The sequence below is a fragment of the Talpa occidentalis genome, unplaced genomic scaffold (assembly GCF_014898055.3).
Source record: "Talpa occidentalis isolate TD23 unplaced genomic scaffold, MPIMG_talOcc4v2.1 talOcc4.6, whole genome shotgun sequence".
NCBI lineage: Eukaryota > Metazoa > Chordata > Mammalia > Eulipotyphla > Talpidae > Talpa > Talpa occidentalis.
Genome location: NW_023604972.1, coordinates 100,319,685 through 100,338,072, shown reverse-complemented (window position 1 = coordinate 100,338,072; position 18,388 = coordinate 100,319,685). Strand labels below are relative to the sequence as shown.

Genomic DNA, 18,388 nt, shown 5'->3' with positions numbered 1-18,388 from the left:
TTAGTAAAAGAACTTTTGACATGTGGGTAAAATTCATGGAAACCCAAAGGAGGAGTATGTTGGGGTTTACAACCCATGAGGTATTACCACCTATTGGCCCAAAGGAACAAGAGGGGGAACAGAGCACAGCAAGATCTGCGTATGGAAGAATGCAGCCCAAACACAGGTGTGGTATGCTGCGGTAGAATAATAATCTGGCCTCTCTCCTCCTGCTTTCTCTGCTTCTGCTGGTACTTCCACTGGCCAAGATTTGAAACTAGAGGTCAGGGGGAGGCTGGTGGTCAGAGGACAGTCAGCCTCCTGGTTCCAGAGCAGAAAAGAGGTGGAGAAAGGATATGGAAAAGCAATGGAGGAGAGCTGCCACGGTTATTTTCTTTTGTTTTCTTAGGCATATTAAAGTCAATCTTATCTAGCTTTTTAATAAAGGAATACAGTGTTCAGTCTACATTTATTTTACAACATACACTAAAAAATTTTGTCATAAAAAAACGCTGCATATTTGGGGAGATGTTTATTCATTGATAATCTTCTCAAACATTTGTATTCCATTATATTATGATGTTTATCCCAAATTATTTTTTGTTGCCCCAATTTACAAGAAATAAAGCCTAATAAAGGATGAATATATAAAAATATAGCACCTGAACATTTTTAATTCTCTCTGAAACAATGAACAATCAAAGACAGGAAAGAAAAAATGTTATGAAACATTTACTCTTGTCATAATTAACATGTCCAGATCATGAAAGAAAAGAAAAAGAAAGAACAAGGGACCACAGGCACTAAAATCATAAACACCAGCAGGATGAACTTAGAAATACTGCAGAGTATGACTTATGCAGGCCAGCCAATCAACCAGTAAAAGAAAGTGGATGATGGGATTAGAAGAAGAAAAAAGTAAAAAACCGATCTCAAGCCATATGCCCATTTGCATTTAAACTTGCACAATGCCTTTTTTAAAGAAATGTCTATGTAATCCTTATCCCTAATGTATATGAGCTATATAATATGTATCTTTTTTTAAGATTTATATATTTATTTATACAAGAACTGGGTACAGTGAGAAGCACGGGAGGGTGAGAGAATTCACCAGAGCCAGAGAGGAAAGCAGAGCAGGCAGACTGATGAAGTACACTGCTGAGGGGAGCAGCGGGCGGCAGGAGAGGTCTGCGTGCTTTGTGGGACCCTTGACCAGCGGCCAAGGATCAAACCAGCGCTACAGAGGCTGTGGGCAGCTTCTCAACCCAGCACTCAATCGCTGCGCCACCGTGGAGGCCCTATAACATGTATCTTATACACATATACACATATCCATTTCATGTGAAAAACACTGTATGTTCTGACACCAGGATCCTCTAGCTATATATTCAAATGACATTTTCATTTATTATGTGAAAAACAGAAAAGAGAGAGTTGATTATCAAGTTAGTGCAAGGAGGAAAAATAAGCATGATTTTCTTTAAATTGCCAAAGTAATAGCAAAACATTAGTAATCGGATCCTGAATTACTTTAATTAGATATCCACAGAGCTTTGGTTCACTAAATATTTGCCAATTCTGTGATTTGAAACACAGGTCTTGCCATTTGTCTCTCTCAGTAGATCTCCAAATGCGAAGTGTAGCACATATTCTGAACTACCATTTTAAAATATATTACGGAATGATACATGCTCTGCTGAACCTTATATCTTAAAATGTCTATTATCTTTAGAGTTACTTTCAAAAGACAGACTTTTTAAAATAATAATTAAAGTATATGTGCTATTCACATGCCTGGAGATGATTTTATATCATTAAACTTCTGCATAAATATGCTTCAATAAGCAATTAAACCAAAGGCTGCGGTTTGCATTTTAATCCTTTTTCTCTACGAAGTCATCACAATCATGTACCTTTGATCTTGCAGTCATTTCTGGCACCAGATTCAGATATCACAAATGAACAATTATTACTTAATAGAATGGAATTCAAAGACAATGAAGTCTAATGAAATGGGGCTTTGTTTTAAACAAAAGTGAAACGTTTTCTAATAGTTGCAAAGAAAGTTCCAAGCACATTAAAGGAATCAATTTATGATCTGAATATCTTGAGAGCGCTTCCTAATGGTCTTCTAGACCCTGAGCAGTTGGGAATTTGAATTTTTTTCTAGGAAACATAAAGACTGGCTGCACTAGAGAACTTCTGGTTTTTGCTTTTTTCCTTTACTTTCGTTGTTTCTTTGCTCTCCAGGCTGTTCCACCTCCAAACTTTGAGATGCCGGTCTCCATCCCAGTGTCCAGCCACAACAGTTTGGTATACAGCAATCCTGTCAGCTCACTGGGAAACCCCAACCTTTTGCCACTGGCCCACCCTTCTCTGCAGAGAAACAGCATGTCTCCTGGCGTAACACATCGACCTCCGAGTGCAGGTAACACAGGTATGTCCTTCAAAGAGTATGGGGTTAACTAATCACTGCAAAGAGCCAATCTTAGCAAAAGGCAATTTTATTAAACAAAGTGTTGAATTTTCCAGTTTTCCATGTGTTAGTTCCCTTCATTGCTTACCACACACACCCTGCTAGGTCTTCTACACGATAAAGCCTAGCCCTGTTAGTAACCTTCAAAATCTTTCATAATCTGCAATTTATCTCTTCAGCCTATCTGTCACCAATCTACTCATGTGGCTATGTTTTAACCACATACTTTCTCAAATAGGACGTTGAATATCCTGTCTGCTTGCTTTTGTTTTTGCTATATTCTCCTGCCTAAAGTGCCATTTTCCCTCTTCCTTCTCCTAAGATAGCACCTCTCCCATGAAACCTTCTCCTGAGTTCTCTGACAGCATTTATCCCATTTCGTTATTTACCATTTTGGGCCATTTTATTTATATATTCAGTAACTTCCTTTACAGCACAATAGATTTAAGGCAGAGAGGAAATGTGATAGGATAGCATAATTTATAAAGAAGTGTGAAATAAAAATAAAGCTCACTCAGAAATGAAGTTGAGTATTCCAAGGACATGTTCGTCTCCCACAAATTTATCTCTAAACTTCTAGGATAACCTTACTGTTGTCCAAATCACAATGTCCCAGAAAAAAAGACATTATTACTCAGGGAAAGTTCAGCCATTCTTCATACTTAAATCCATTGTAATTAATGTAACCATGTACATCTAATTTGCACCAGAATTAAAGGATCTCCAAGGGAAGAATGCCCTCTTGATTTGCCAATCTCCCAGTAGGAACTAAGAAAATGTGTATTGGATATAATTAAACAACTCCTTCATTTTTCCAAAAGAAGCATCAAAAGTAATTGTATTTCTAAATCATATGCCACAAATCACTATATATTTACACTTTATTTTCAAAAAAAATTCAGGAAATTTTAAAAATTTTTAATATGTCTAAGGCACACATAACTGTATTAAAAGCAACTTTTAATATGTCTTAAGCACACATAACTGTACTAGAAGCAATTTATTCACAGAAGAACTTTTTCTTTAGAGCACTTAAATATCTGCCTTAGAACTAAACATGTATAACTTTCTAGCACAGAAACTTCATATAGAAAATGCAGTCAAAAAATCAGTCAAATAAAAAGTTCTTGATAAATCTTGAATTGAGAGGTGTGTATAAAAAAATTCTTTATGCCATTCCCTATACCTTTAAATATGATTGAAATTTTTCATAAGAATTTTCAATAACAAAATTTATTCCTACAGTTGAACTTCTTATTTGATGAGCTCATGCTCAAAAATGGTCATATTTTATTTTAAAAAATTATTTGGAAATAATAAACATTTTCTTAAAATGCATTTTCTTCTAATTCCAAAACTAGAGGATAGCTTACAAGCAATTAGAAGATAATTTATCTCATATTATTCTTTCGGCTAACTTTTTTGCCTTAATAACTACAAGTAATTATTAAATTCAATATCATATTGAGAAATCCCAAGTTATTAAATAAACATTGCCAAATTTAAATACACATTAAGTTAACAATGAATTACATTTTGTTTTATGTATCTTTTCTGTGTCAGGAAGTAAAATTCAGGGAATAAATTAAATCATTTGCTGTGGGTACATAGATAAAGTGCTCAAAATTACACAAAATTATGTGTATAAAATATATTTACTAAGACTTAAACATCAAATACATGGCTATTTAAGCATATAATAAACCTTGCTCTTTTCTTAATTTTCTATAAAACTAGGTAAAACTAGACTTGGAAATAATACAATTCAGAAACCACTCAAAGACTGGATTTTTAAAATGTAATCTAACTTAGAAAAAAATATTCTGCAAAATGTCAGTGAGTGAATGTATTTTTAATGTTTGAGCACAGCATGTCACAATAAAACAAATGTCAGCCATCTGACTTAGGTAATACTTTACAAATTCAGGACTCTAGCGAGAGGATAAAATACTGAGGTTGCCAAAGGTAAGTTATGTTGATTTGTGGGCCTTTAGCCTTCCTCCTTTTGACCTTCTCTTTAATCCATAGGTGGTCTGATGGGTGGAGACCTCACATCCGGTGCAGGCACCAGTGCAGGTGAGTGGAGATTTCTATACTGCACTGTGATTCATTGTTCAGGATTTCTGTACTGGGTTATTTTCAGGAACTCAGTCTTTTGAACAAAGCAGAGAGATTTGTAAGAGGCATGAGAAAATGGCCCCTAGAATTTCTAAATCAATTTAATGAAGCAGGAGTGATTGGATAGTAACTTAGAAGAGCGTTCCTTAAAAAATTTCAACTAGTGAACATAATCAGAAAATTTAGGGCTCTGATCAAATCAAATGAATCCTATTGCTGGGCACGAGAGTACCTTTAGCAAGCCATACTATTTGAGTGTTCTGTTAATTGTATAATGCTAAATACGAATCACTTCCTATTCAAAAAAGTACTGAACTCCTGAAGAAAAAATACATACAGAAAAGGAAATGTGAGATTATAATCATCAACAATATTGTTAATAATTTAAAACTACATTTGGCACCTAAGTGAGCCCTCAGAGAATATGACTATAGAGAGCCCCAAAAAAGTCTCAGATATATTTCAGCTCTTAAGAACTTCTTCCATAATGGTCAATTGCCTCATAGTCATACCTCTCCAAGGTTCCATTTTAATTCAGATTATTTGATTATTGAGATATTGATGTCATTTTCAATGCAGAGGCAAGATAGCACAGAACTTTCCAATGCTAACTGCAGCTCACTATTGGCATAACAAGTAACCATGGTAATTCCTGAAGCTGAAACATGCTATACATTTAAAATGGTAGGAGGCAGACGTGAATGACACAAGGTTATTTTTGAAATGTCAAAAAAATTCAAGTATATTGAAATATCCACGGACAACCTAATTAAAATATTTTGCCAGGGTCAGATATAATAGTCTGTTAATTATAAGAAAGAAGATAAAGAAAAATATATAAAACATTGATACATACATAGATGAAAGAGAGAGAGAGATCCATGGAGGGGGTAATGTTTCTCACTTCTGATTTTGGCTCTTCACTAATGCAGTGAATAGTAAAGGAAAAGTGTTAGCACTACACAGTGAATTAACAAACAGAATTGATGACAGTGCTTCCTATTTTATCTTTTAAAAGTTAAGTAGAGTTGAATTAATGAGTGAACTCATTATATCATTTTGCTGACATTGAAATAAAGTGCTTTTTTTTCCTTTAAAAGTACTTTATGACCAGATTGTAGTCTCACAATTACAAAACCAGATCAAAACCAGACCACTGTTTCATGCATTCAGGTCTCTGCCAAACGCTATCATTAGAGGGAATGGTTGGGACTGAGAATTGGGTTGTCACAAAGGCCAAGAAAAAAAATAATATAAGAAAAATACTATAATATTTTTCTCAGTATCTCACTACCAGTTTGCTTGCTTTTATAGTAACAACCAGTAGGGTGATGAAAATTATTAAAAGTACTGAAAAAGTATGTGGTAGGGGGAGGGGGCTATTCCACTTGATGGAAGTGGCCTTGTTACTGCTTAATAGCTATAATGCTTTAGAATCCTAGATTGAAAATAAGAAGTGTTTGGTTGCTCAATTATGCTGTCATTGTCAATTCCCAGACAGTCCACTAAGTTAATGACTCTCCAGGGATCGAGAAGACATTCAATCTTATAAGCATAAAAGTTAACCACAAATAGGGTATAGCATCATTGAACTAAAAACATCTTACAAGTTTAGCAAATTCACCCTCCTAATTTAGGACCTCTGCCATAGGCATGAGAATTTCAGCTTCAAACACTGAAAGAAACAAAAAAAGATTCTCAGTTGCTCCACTCTCATGATATTAAGTATTGTATCTTGGTCATTGAATCTTGTATCCATAAATATTTAATTTTCACAGTTTCTATATATAGTGATGCTTTCTATGCTTTTTATAGGGACAGAGATATTCCCCACTTTTTAAAAATAGAGGGAGAAGCCCTTTCTAACTCTGATTCCAGGGAACACCTGTTGCAGATGCTTCTAAGTCTTGAGCTTGGTTGTCATGTCCTGATGACCAGCTCAGATATCTTCCCTTTCATTCTCATGCTGGCTAGTATCATACATCAAAGCTGAATATATCTGTACTGATGTCAGAGAGTCACATAACATCAGGGGGCAAATAAGACCAGCCAGAATGTCTCTATAGTTCAGAAAAGAAAATTAAAGCAAAATGACCAAATTTTGAATATTGTCATTGCAATTCAGGGTCTCAAATGAAGTTAGAAACTCTGAGGTTAAGTAGCAAGTCTTGCAATTAAGTTAAATATTTTTCAGTCTTTCTCATTTTTTAAAAAATCAGATCATCTCAACTTGTAGAAAGGGATAGTCTCATGAAGGAAGGAGTAAATTTAACATTTATTATGTGTCTATAAATAGCAAAAGAGCAAACAGGTAAGCATTCTCTTTTTCAGCTCAGCTTCCTAATTGGATTGCACCTTTCCTATCCAGCCTCCAAGCCCTCCTTCTCCCTCATCCCAGCACACCGTGAATCACCACATCATACCAATTCTGTCTCCACGTATTTCCTCAGTTTACCCCTTTCTTACCACTTCTGTGTACTACACTTGTTCAGGCTCATAACCACGCCCAAGACCATTTCCAGAGCCCCCTAATTCATCATCCTACCTCACACTGCATCCCACTCCCATCTGATTAACCTTTCTCAGAGACTTAAACAAGTTCTAGATTTTCATCCACATAACCTAAAATCCAGCAGTGGCTTCCCAGTTCAATTAGAATGAACCATAAACCTCCCATCTCTGGCCCACCCCTACTCTCCAGTAAAACTCTCTTAACTTCTGCTACTACTATCAAGAACCTAGTATTCCAACTGTAATAATAGCAAGCATTAAATTGCTCTTGCTATGTACTTTACAAAAAGTAAATTGTTTACTGTCACAGCAGTGCTTTAAAGTAGAAACTCATGCACTACACCAGGGGCAAGCATAGAGAGATGAAGTTATTGTCCAAGGTCGAGCCCAGGCAGTCGGTCTGCAGTCCCTGCTTTTCACCAGGACGTTGTGCTGCTGCCTCCCAATGTTGAGGCTGCTGACCCTCATGTCCATGTTCCTCCCACTCTCCTGCTTCATGCTACCAAGTGAGCATGCCTTACCACCCTCAAAATTCAGCTCGGTCACTGAGAAAATCCTTTCCTAATTATTCCAGGCAGATTTATGCATCTCTTCCTCATTCTTGCTTCGTATTGAGCAGGAGATACCAGTATGCTCAAAGATTTACTGATTCATGATTGAGATGAAAAAGACAGCGAGAGAAAGCCTTTAGGAATCTCTGAAAATTTAAAAGAATTTTCAGTCTACAGAGCTATTTGACAATAAGGCAAAAGAGATTTATGTATATTGGTTAATAATTTTAATTGGCATTTATTGTAAATTAGATATAATTTTATATAAAAAGAAACTAACAGCTGTTTCCTTATTTTGATTGTTAATTGTTTACTATTTTATGCATTTGGTTGTCAAGCATTGTCACTTCTGGAATGCTTAATTTATATCAGCTAAATACATGGAGACTTGGTGGCAATGTACTGCTGTGGATAAATCACTGAGCGGTGAATAAGGAGAGCTGACTTCACACTGTAAAGTCTCCATCTAGTGAGACCTTAGGCTGTGACTTAGAACCTTTGAATTTAGTGTTCACATAAGGAAATAAACATCGATATCTTGAGAGTCCATTTACACTCAATGTTTTATGGTCATATAAACATAAAATTTAGTTGGCTTTTTTGGTAATTCATTTAACATTGAAAAAAAAAAAGAGCACATTCTAAAATAGGACTTAGTGAGAAGTGAAGGGCATGTATAATGACTGTATTGATACCATTATTGTTCAAGTATTTGTTTTTGAGAATACTTATCAAAAAATTCTTGACTTTCTTATCACCCAAAAGGACTTCTCTGCAATTCTTAACACAGTGATTTAAAATACCAGTGAAGTGGTTAAAAATTCAGTCTAAAAGGATTGCCTATAACAAGTTTGCATTTTTGTTGCCTAACACAACAGAAATTTAAGTTGCAGTATTCAAGGAAGGGGAAGATATCTTTTCGTTGTTCTCAGATTAAAAAAAAAAAGCACTATTTTTGTTAATATAAAATATAATTTTATATTACTTTTTTAAGTATTAGTAAGCGGCATGTAAAAAAATCTGTTGGTACTGGATTTTTGTTTTGAAAGTATTAGTTAGTTTGAATTATTCTGAATAAAAACACTGAATTTACTTGCAGCTTTACCTTGGGAGTTCACCCAAATTATAAATAAAGCATTGCTTTATTATTATCTGTGAAATTAAGTAACAATGATATTTTTAAACCAAACCAAGGTTATCTGGATTTATAAAAGGAAAAATAATACATAGTCTTCTAGTTGGAGGATGTACAGCATGTAATCACAGCTAATGCCAGGAAAATCAGTGTCCACTTCCCATATACAAGACCTAGAAAATTATAAATAAAGCAGTGCCTGGACACCTTTCTCTAAGGGCTATTGTTGAAGTGAGAGAGGCAGGTCAAAGCAAAGACAAATGAAGAATGTTACGGGCCAAGTCAGGCTGCTACAGAATCTGCTTTCAACCTCTTGGTTTTGACGTGGTTCTTAAGGAGTTTGATTTCAGGAGGGAAAAATGAAATTCCAAATTATAAATTCTGGCTGTTTCAACAGCCTGTAGAGTCCTTTCTACATGATTTCCAATCTCACAAATTACATCCTTTTGATTCCCAACCCTTCTAATATATTCAATAACTTGGTCTGTGAAACTTGGTCTCCACTCATATCCCATTTCATTTAATCTGATAAAACTTTGGTCATTTTAAACTAAAATATTAGTTTATTCATCATTTGTGATTTTCTCTTAGCAGTTCTCCTTGTACACTATTCTTTCTCTCTCCCCTGTTTCTGGCATCCCCTAAGATTTTGGGGGGGAGCTAAAACTTGAAGAAAAGATCAGTGATGATACTGTGCACCAATAGACAGTAGATGCTGAAGGAGGGATGTGGTTAAAAAACCCCTCTTTTTGAAATCATTTTTTTTTTTACCTACCAGGGACTTTTCTGGGCTTCAAGGCTGTTGGCCAAGAGTGTAATTTGCTGTTTTTAGACAAACCTTATGCTGGTCATTTAAATGTTACAGTGAGACTTACATAGTATGCTTCACTAGAATTTCAGTTCAAAGAATATATAGTCATGAAGCAGCCTCATATTTGAAAGATCAAATTAAATATATTCTTTAGTTTACATTAAACTAAAGGAAACAATGTTGTACCAACACCTAAACAATTCCACTTTATGAGCTACAGATGTAACCACAGGATAGGTATTCACTGGGTTTACCTCTTACTGCTCCATTTCGTTTGTTATAACTGAACTTAATATTTTCTTAACTAAACACTGGCCCTCCTTTCACAGTTTTTTGACCTCAGACTCCACTTACGATCCCCAGTTATGGTAAAGAACTAATTACATTGTATTTATAGTGTGTGTGGGGGGGAACCCTGCTATGATCATATAGTTTATAAAAATAGAGTAAAAATAGAACATCTAAATCTGTGGTCAATTTACATATTTGAACATGTTAATTTACATAACAATGGTGAAAAAGGAACTGTTTCTTAATGGTTAGCAACTCAGAGAAAAAACTACAAAATCATCAACTGAAAATACAACTCAAGTGAAATTTTTGCTTAAGGAACAATTTGGGAAAATAGCCAGAGGAAGAGAATTAGGAAAATAAACAAACCGAGAAAAATACATGATATACAATTATTTTAGAGATGACATTATTGCCCTTGAAAAGTGTGAATTCCCATTTTGCAGAATTGTTCTGAAAATTAAATGAGCTCATCAATGATGCTAGGCACCTGGCAGTTTCTGCCCCAGAGTAAGTGACTGTTTTTTTTTTTTTTTTTTTTTAGAGGCATGTTTTTATTTATTTATTTTGTTTTTTGTTTGTTTGTTTATACATGCACTGGGTACAGTCAGAAGCGTGGGAGGGTGAGAGAATTCACCAGAGCCAGAGCAGGGAGCAGAGCAGGCAGAGGGACGGAGGTACACTGCTGAGGGAAGCAGCGGGCGGCAGGAGAGGTCTGCGGGCCATGTGGGACCCTCCTCCGGTGGCCGGGGAGCAGCCGGGAATCGAACCGGCGCTACAGAGGCCGCGGGCAGCTTCGCAACCCAGCGCTCAACCGCTGCGCCACCAGGGAGGCCCCAGAGTAAGTGATTGTTAATAAATGTTAGCTATGGGGCCTCCCAGCACTATGAAGCAATCTGCAGCCACTGCAGCACTAGTTCGATCCCCAGCCAGGGAGCTAACCCACATGGCGCAGCCGACCTCTCCTGTCTCACCCACTGCTCCCCTCAGCAGCATATTTCAGTCAGTTGGTCTGTTCAGTTCCCCACTCTGTCTCTGATGAATCCTCTCTCCCCCCACACCTCTGGCTTGTACCCCAGTTCTTGTATGCATAAATAAATAAATCTTTAAAAAATAAATAAATAAAATAAATGTTAGTTATTGTTAGTATTGCCATTGTCTGTCATCTTGATTTCCTAAACAAAGCACAGTTTAGCTTAATACAGTTCAATAATCCTGGTTCCTGTGCCTTGAGTGGGGCCCTGCTCTCATGGGCGGGAGTAAAGAGGGTATGTTAATAAATTTGAGGCAGACTGGAAGTGCAGTACAGTTCAGTGCAACACATTTCACTTTGAACATTATGATCTTCTGATGTGTTTGCAGCAGTTGTGTTAATGTTAAAACCACAAGTAATTATTCTTTCTCTTCTGTCACGTTCTCTCTAATTTATACTGTCTCAATATTTTTGTTTATAAAAGTGACTGAAAGAATGAGCGATTGTGTCAATAATGAAGACACCCCCTCATTTTTAGCAAAGAGACAGCCCCAAAATCGCAAGAAGTGAACAATTAAGTGAGTCATAAATCTATCATTCATTGTTAAGTGGAATTTTTTGAAGATAGCAAGGTTCAATATAATTTTTACAATGCAATTAAAAACTATCCCTTCAGAAAATCAGTACTCAAAGTTGAATGATATTTTGAGTGCCTTTTTGTACTGGAAAGATCAGATTGTCAATTTCTTCTTTATTTGTAAATGAAGCCTATATTCAGAGAGAGGGAAAATACAGGGATACATTCTAAATCTGAAACATCTGTCTTTTGTAATAATGTGTGGAAGCAGCTTGTGTTTTGGATTCAAATCAAAGCTCCCCCTTTATTGACAAATCACAGAAGCTCCCTGAACCTCAGTTTTCTCATCTGACAGAAATTAGGATGATACTGCCTGACCCACATGACAGGATAAATGAGAGTCGCTTGCCAAGATAAACCTACTTAAAGACACAGACCCTTCGTCTTTGGAAAAGCAATTTAGTAATCAGTACAAGTTTTCCCTTCTGCCTTACAACCCAGAGTGTACTGTATGTGCTGAATGTTTCCAGTTAAGAATCTAGTTGGTAGATGGACCTTTAATTTTCATAAAAGATACTAAAGAAAACATGTCCAAGAAACTCAAGGACAAAGGGGGTAGATGTGAAATCCGTGCAGATCTGGTTCAACATCAGGGTGACATGGTCCAGCAGAAGAGACAAATCTCTTTTTAGAATGTCTGCTGCCCTCTAACCGGTACAGCCAAGAATAGTCTTGGCTTTGGTGTGTTCTTGGGGTATTTTTCTAAGAATACACCACAAAAAGTGCTGAGGTTTCACAGGACTTACTTCACATCTAACATTATGCATTATTATATTTTTTTCCCTAAGAAACTCCCAGATAGAGTGAAACTTGGATTTTTTTAATTTAAGAATCTATAATCAGGAGTCTTTAGCAGGATAAGAATCAGAAATCTGATTTGCCCCCAATCTACTGTAGACATTGAAATTTTCATCATTCCCAAATTTCTAACCTCCAAATGTTTTGTGGTTGCCTTTTCTCTTACAGTCATCCCCATGAAAAAGATATCCCTTTCCCTCAAAAAAAAAAAAAAAAATCGTGAGTCACAACAACTAAATAACTTACAGTTCCTAGTGTTTTTAACAGAATTCAGTCACTCAGGGCAAAGTAGTATGGGGTTAGTCTAGAAGGTCTTAGTAATTCTTCACTAAAACCTCTGATAAGAGTGTTACTTCTAGCAGAGTGGTAAACTGTATGAGCAAGTTTACAGTGTGTACAATTTTAAATAATTTTTTGTGAACACACATATGTTTATTTGTGACACAAAACAACGTCCTGATATCAGAAACTAACTCATGTTAAAATCTTAATTGGGGCCTCCCCGGTGGCACAGCGGTTGAGCGCTGGGTTGCAAAGCTGCCTGCAGCCTCTGCAGCCAGAGGAGGGTCCCGCATGGCGCGCAGACCTCTCCTGCCGCCCTCTGCTCCCCTCAGCAGCGTACTTCGGTCCTTCTGCCTGCTCTGCTCCCTGCTCTGGCTCTGGTGAATTCTCTCACCCTCCCGTGCTTCTGACTGTACCCAGTGCTTATATAAATAAAATAAATCTTTTAAAAAATAAATAAATATAAAATAAAAATTCTTAAAAAAAAATCTTAATTGATGGGGGTGACATCTTCATAGTTTAACAAGGCAGAATATTATAAATGTATTCAAAATTGTTCTAATGACAGGAAAAAAAAAAGTAAGGAAAACAGCGGCAATTCAGCTGTATGTCCCACTTAATGTTTTCTTGTGGCAGTTTGCTCCAAATTTGCAAAAATAAGCTGCCACTAGCAAATTACTAAACAAAGTAATTTTTCTATACCTTAATATTAGAAATTGCCTATCAGATAACAACTGTTGGTGGATACTATAAAATTCTGGACATTTCATGATCACGTTGATTGGTTCTAATAGAAGCTGATCTCATTGGTAAACACCTTTACCCTCCATTACAAAGAGAAAATTATTGGCTAAAATATTATAAAATCTACAAAATCTACCTTTAAACGCATACTTAATTATCCACTCAAAATAGCACACTGAAAGTTAAACAACTGCTCTGGCATTTAGTGTAGCTAAACCCAATATTTCCTATTTGTAAATATTTATTTATCCAAAAGAATACCAGAATGTGGTTTGGAACACCAGCGTTACATGTGTCTTCTCAACCAGAACTGTTGTTTATGATGGCCACATCGACCATGTAACGTGTCCTTAAGCTTCCATGTCACCTCTGACTTAGAAGAGCCTTTGAGTCTCATATCCCTAATCTCACACTTCACTTATTTCCTCTATTTCTTTGGATTCCTGTCATTTTAGAATTAGATATCACACAGACTTCTCAAAGTCTCACGCATGACCAGTTCTCAAACAGCAGTGCAGTCCTTCAGAGGAGGGACTTGGGACACACTGCTGAGTTCAAATCACAGCTCCTGCAGGTGATAGCTGGTTGACAGCGGACAAGTTACTGAACCTCTCTGTTCTTCACTTTCCTCATCATGTAACACGAGGATACTATTAGGATTTCACAGAGTTGTCATCGTGAGAACTAAAGGTGTTTTATATCTGTATCTAATAGCCAATACTCCAAAAGCGGTTGCTAGGTGCCTGGTAGTGTTCTCAGTATTCCAAGTGCATGATATTAATATTGATATTAACATTAATATTGTTGGTACATAATAACTTAAAGAGTGTTTGCTGTGTTAACATTATTGCGTGTTCAGGATGATCGCTGCCCTAGACAGGTAGATGGAAATCTCTAATTCAAATCCTTTTTTTGCTTCTTTTATTAATGAAATCATGAATTAGCATTGAGAAAACTAAGGCTCGATATGGTAGAAGAAACTCTAATAGGACATAACTTAGAACCTGGATTTATCTACTTTATCCTCCTTTGTCCTTGACTCCCATCTGCCTTGTAAATCTCTGATCCTGCTTCCTCATCAGACTTCAGTCCTCATGTATTCTATAGCCAGGGCATCCTAACTAGCTTCCCCAGAGCAGTCTAATTCTTAATCCATCCTTTCTCCTGCCACAATTATTTCCCTAATACAGAGAGGTAATGATGACACCACTCACAAACTAACTTTGACTACTTATTTTCTAAAGTTTAATATAAATCTACAGTGTAAAGTTAGCTCCATTTGACAAACTCATGTTTGTCAAACCTATGTTTCCATCTTCTGAAAGCTGCATACTCTCAAATACATGGTAAGTTATCGTCATAGGCATCCAGTCCTCAGATACAGTTGTGAGTCTGAGCTTATGAATACCCTTTCACCAGGAACTCACTCTCTGTCATCAGATGAAATGCTAGTTGTCTCCTTTCCATCATTTCCATCATTCTTTTTCCTAGGATATCATGAAGTCCATCTTTTGGTGGAAAGTTCTGTATGAATAAATTATCACTGGGATTCATCTTGATGTAAAAACAGCCTATGCAGTTAGCTCTTGTCATTTAGGAGAAAAGGCCCAGTGTCTCTGAGTTTTCTTTTTTATTAAGGAAAATTTTACTTTATTTGATTCTACCACTTGTGGATAGCTAAGGTAATGTGCTATGAAATGATTAACAGGTGAGAAGGAAGCATCACTTACCTCTCTGTAAACAAATTTAGCAGGCGAGCACTGCCTTGATTCCCTCCTCTCACTTTCATATTACATGGTTGATAAGCAGTTTGTCTCAATGATGTATTTGGTCATCAGTATGTAAACAGTATCTAAAATAGAAAATATTCTCAAGTACCATAGAGGAGAGACCCTTGATTTTTGAAATTAATAAGCTACTCATTTCATTTTCAGTTTTCATTTCCCACTCCCTCAGTAACGTAGTGCCTTTCCTAATAATTACTAATTTTCTCAACATATTCTGTTTATCTGTTCTGCATCCACAAGAAACACTTACAGAACTAGTACTCTGCAGCATGTCGCTGCCTTTAATTGCAGAGAAGTTTAGAGGAGAGCAAATTTGAGGTGGACTGAAGGCATCATAAAGAGTTGGGTCATTAAATGATCCTTAAAAGATGAATTTGAGTTAAATGGGAAAGCAAATCTTGCTGGTCATTGACTTGCAAGACTAAAGACTCAGGCGTATTCAAGTACCTTGAACTTGGTCTTGACTGTTGGAAATTAGGTTAGATACATAGCATGGGTGAAACTATGCACAGTTCTGAGAACCACACAGGGCACTGCTACAGTGTCAAGCATGATTCGAAATGGAACATGATGGAATGGGCACTTCAGAAAGATTTCCCTGGTGGGTTGGGATAGTACATTAGATTTTTTATCATACATAATCCAAAAGTGTGCATGCTGCTCTAAGGAGCTTACATCCTCCCTGAAGCCCATCTCCAGACCTGGAAAAAAACTTATCAGCTATAGAACAGGGACCTGAATGAGGGGTTATTGAAAGACCTAGTCAAAGGTCAATGAAAACCTAAAATAGGATCGTGGCAGTAGAGATAGAGAGAGGCATTTTTGAAGAAAAATTAACAACTTTTGGTCTCTGATTAGATATGAAGTTGGAAGAGAGAGAGGGAATATTCCAAAACAATGATTTGAAAGACTGGGGAAAAAATTGTGCCAATGAAAAAAATTAGCCTTGGTCCATAGACTGTTTTTTTTTTTTTAACTTATTGGTTTCATAATTCATTTCTTGTATTTATAATTGAAAATCCCAGAAAAGGAAAGGAAAAAAAGCAAGTGAAAAAAGTCTCATAATGTCTAAATATCTAAATAAGAGAAAGTTTCAGAACTTTGGATTTAGGAGAATGAACGCTCAGTCGAGCTCTGTGAGACAAGGCAAAATGTCCTCCTCACAACATCTTAAGCCAGGAATATGTTATTTAAATTTACAACTTCTTAAAATAGGAGTCAATTTTAAAAGGCAGCAAGTGTTTTCAACTTAACTGGAGAGAAAAAAAATTTTTTTTTTCTCCTAATGCCACATTTCAAGTTCTGTATATTTACACTAGTTTTAATAAGAGTGTTTAGAAACTTGTAACCAATTGAGGTAGATTCTATTATTCTTTATAGAAATTATATCGTGAATGCGCTGCTTGTTTTCTTAAATGTAAAACAATATTTTTAATCAAATGAAACTATGAAACAAACTGACTCTAAAATTGGCCTGTTCTTCATTTTCTTATAATCTATAATCAGGAAATCCATTCACTCGTGCTTTATAATTTTTGTGCTTTTAAGTGGTGAGGGGAATGTGACATCTGCATACAGTCACATCTAAATTGATAATTGTCTAGGCGGAGGGTAATTTTTAAACATAGCATGAAGAAAGGTTGACTCTGTATATTAGAAGGTTATTGCGAGGTGGCGTTTCCCACCTCCCCGACCCCTGACTTTAAATGAGACGGTTCTCTTTGGTGAATTTATCTTAAGGTAGGAAGGACAACAGCCTCAAACACAGGCCACAGCCTTCTGAGGGAGGGAGGAGGCCGCGGTTTCCGAGCTGGTTTAAATGCAGGCTCTTCTTAGCAGTAAACCACACGCATGTATTCATCATTGATTTTCAAATGATAGGTTTCTATATCACTGGTTTAGGATCCACAGTCTTGCTTTCTTGAATCTATATTATGCCAAAAGAATAACAACTTGGTGGCTGGAAACAGAAATGGTTATTATACGGCTCCAAAATGCTAGCTGGCACAATATGCTAAAAACAGCAGAAATTCACCGGTAAAAGGCAGAATTTATTTGTTCTTGAAAATAACTTTATGCTCTAAAAATATGAATTTCAGAAGTGTCATCGTGGTTCAAAACATTTTACATTCAATATGTAAACATCTTCAAATATGTGACTAATCTTCTAAAATGGCATAATTTCCAAATAACAGGGAGTATTCCAAGAGAAAAATAGAATGCCTTGCAAATCAATTTTTTAGTTTTCAGGTATTTATTGGATGAAAAACTATAATGTATGTTTACTTTTGTTCCCAACAGCTGCCCCAAATCATTGTTTAAAATATGGGCAAAAAGATGTAGGTTTTGTTGCATTTTCTCAGAGAGTTTACTGTAGAAAATGTTAAAGAAAAAAAAAAAAAAAAGCCTTTTCTCAGAGCCTCGGTGAAGCATTTTCCATTTTCGCACACTGGCCTAGTGCTTGTCATATCACAGGACAACACATTTCACGAAGCGGTTTTACTTCCGCTTAGCAAAATAACTCCTCCATGCAAACCAGTATCGGCATCTACCAAGCCGGGGTTTTAGTTTCTTCTGATCTATTCAAGCTTCATTGCACTGCTAACTGACTTCCCCCCCCCTCCTTTCTTTTGAAATTACCCTGCTAATTTTCCATTTGATTGTTTATTTAAACCAGATCTCACGCAGACTTCATAGATAAGTGACATGTGTATTCAGTGTGTGGGTCTGAACTTCAGCTGACAGGGGAGAGCAGAGTGCAAATTTTGTCTTGGTTTCCTTTTCTCCTTTTAATCCAATCGAATCTAGTAATTAAAATTAAAGCCCTAAAATACTAACAGTAATCACTCACGTTAAATAGAAACCCCCCTCAACACTCCATCTTACTGGAGCATTTTTCTAAATGGATATATTCTTTGTTTTTCTTCTAGTGATAAAAGGTAAATGTATTTGTTTCCTATAAATTCTGTCACTAGAAGCTGTCCAAATTAACTGTAAAAAAACAAACAACAATGTGACTCTTGACATATTTAAGTGAGTAGAGAATTTGACTAATTTTCTTGAAGTTTTTTTATAGATGAGTCACTTATATTCAAAATTATATTCATATTCAGCCAACACTTCTTTAGCAGCTACTGTGTACTTGACACAGGTTTTGGGGTGTCTCGTTTGTTTTATTTTTTTCCCATGTAACGTGGAGAATTTTATGCATAATCCGATTGACAGATTTAATCTTGGAGTTATTTGTTATACGTTCAGTCTGTTTATTCATGCATAAAATGAGACAGGTAAATGA

General features: G+C 36.1%; 1 protein-coding gene across 14 annotated transcripts in view; it reads left to right on the top strand.

Annotated features, from left to right (window-relative positions):
* Window positions 1-18,388, top strand: part of MEF2C (myocyte enhancer factor 2C) — a 150,202-nt gene that overhangs the window by 114,359 nt on the left and 17,455 nt on the right. For all 14 annotated transcript variants that reach the window (XM_037529264.2, XM_054688170.1, XM_054688171.1 and 11 more), the window contains 2 exons: window positions 2,230-2,416; window positions 4,484-4,531. In XM_037529264.2, the coding sequence (XP_037385161.1) occupies window positions 2,230-2,416; window positions 4,484-4,531 (235 nt within the window). The remainder of the gene's footprint in view (window positions 1-2,229; window positions 2,417-4,483; window positions 4,532-18,388) is intronic.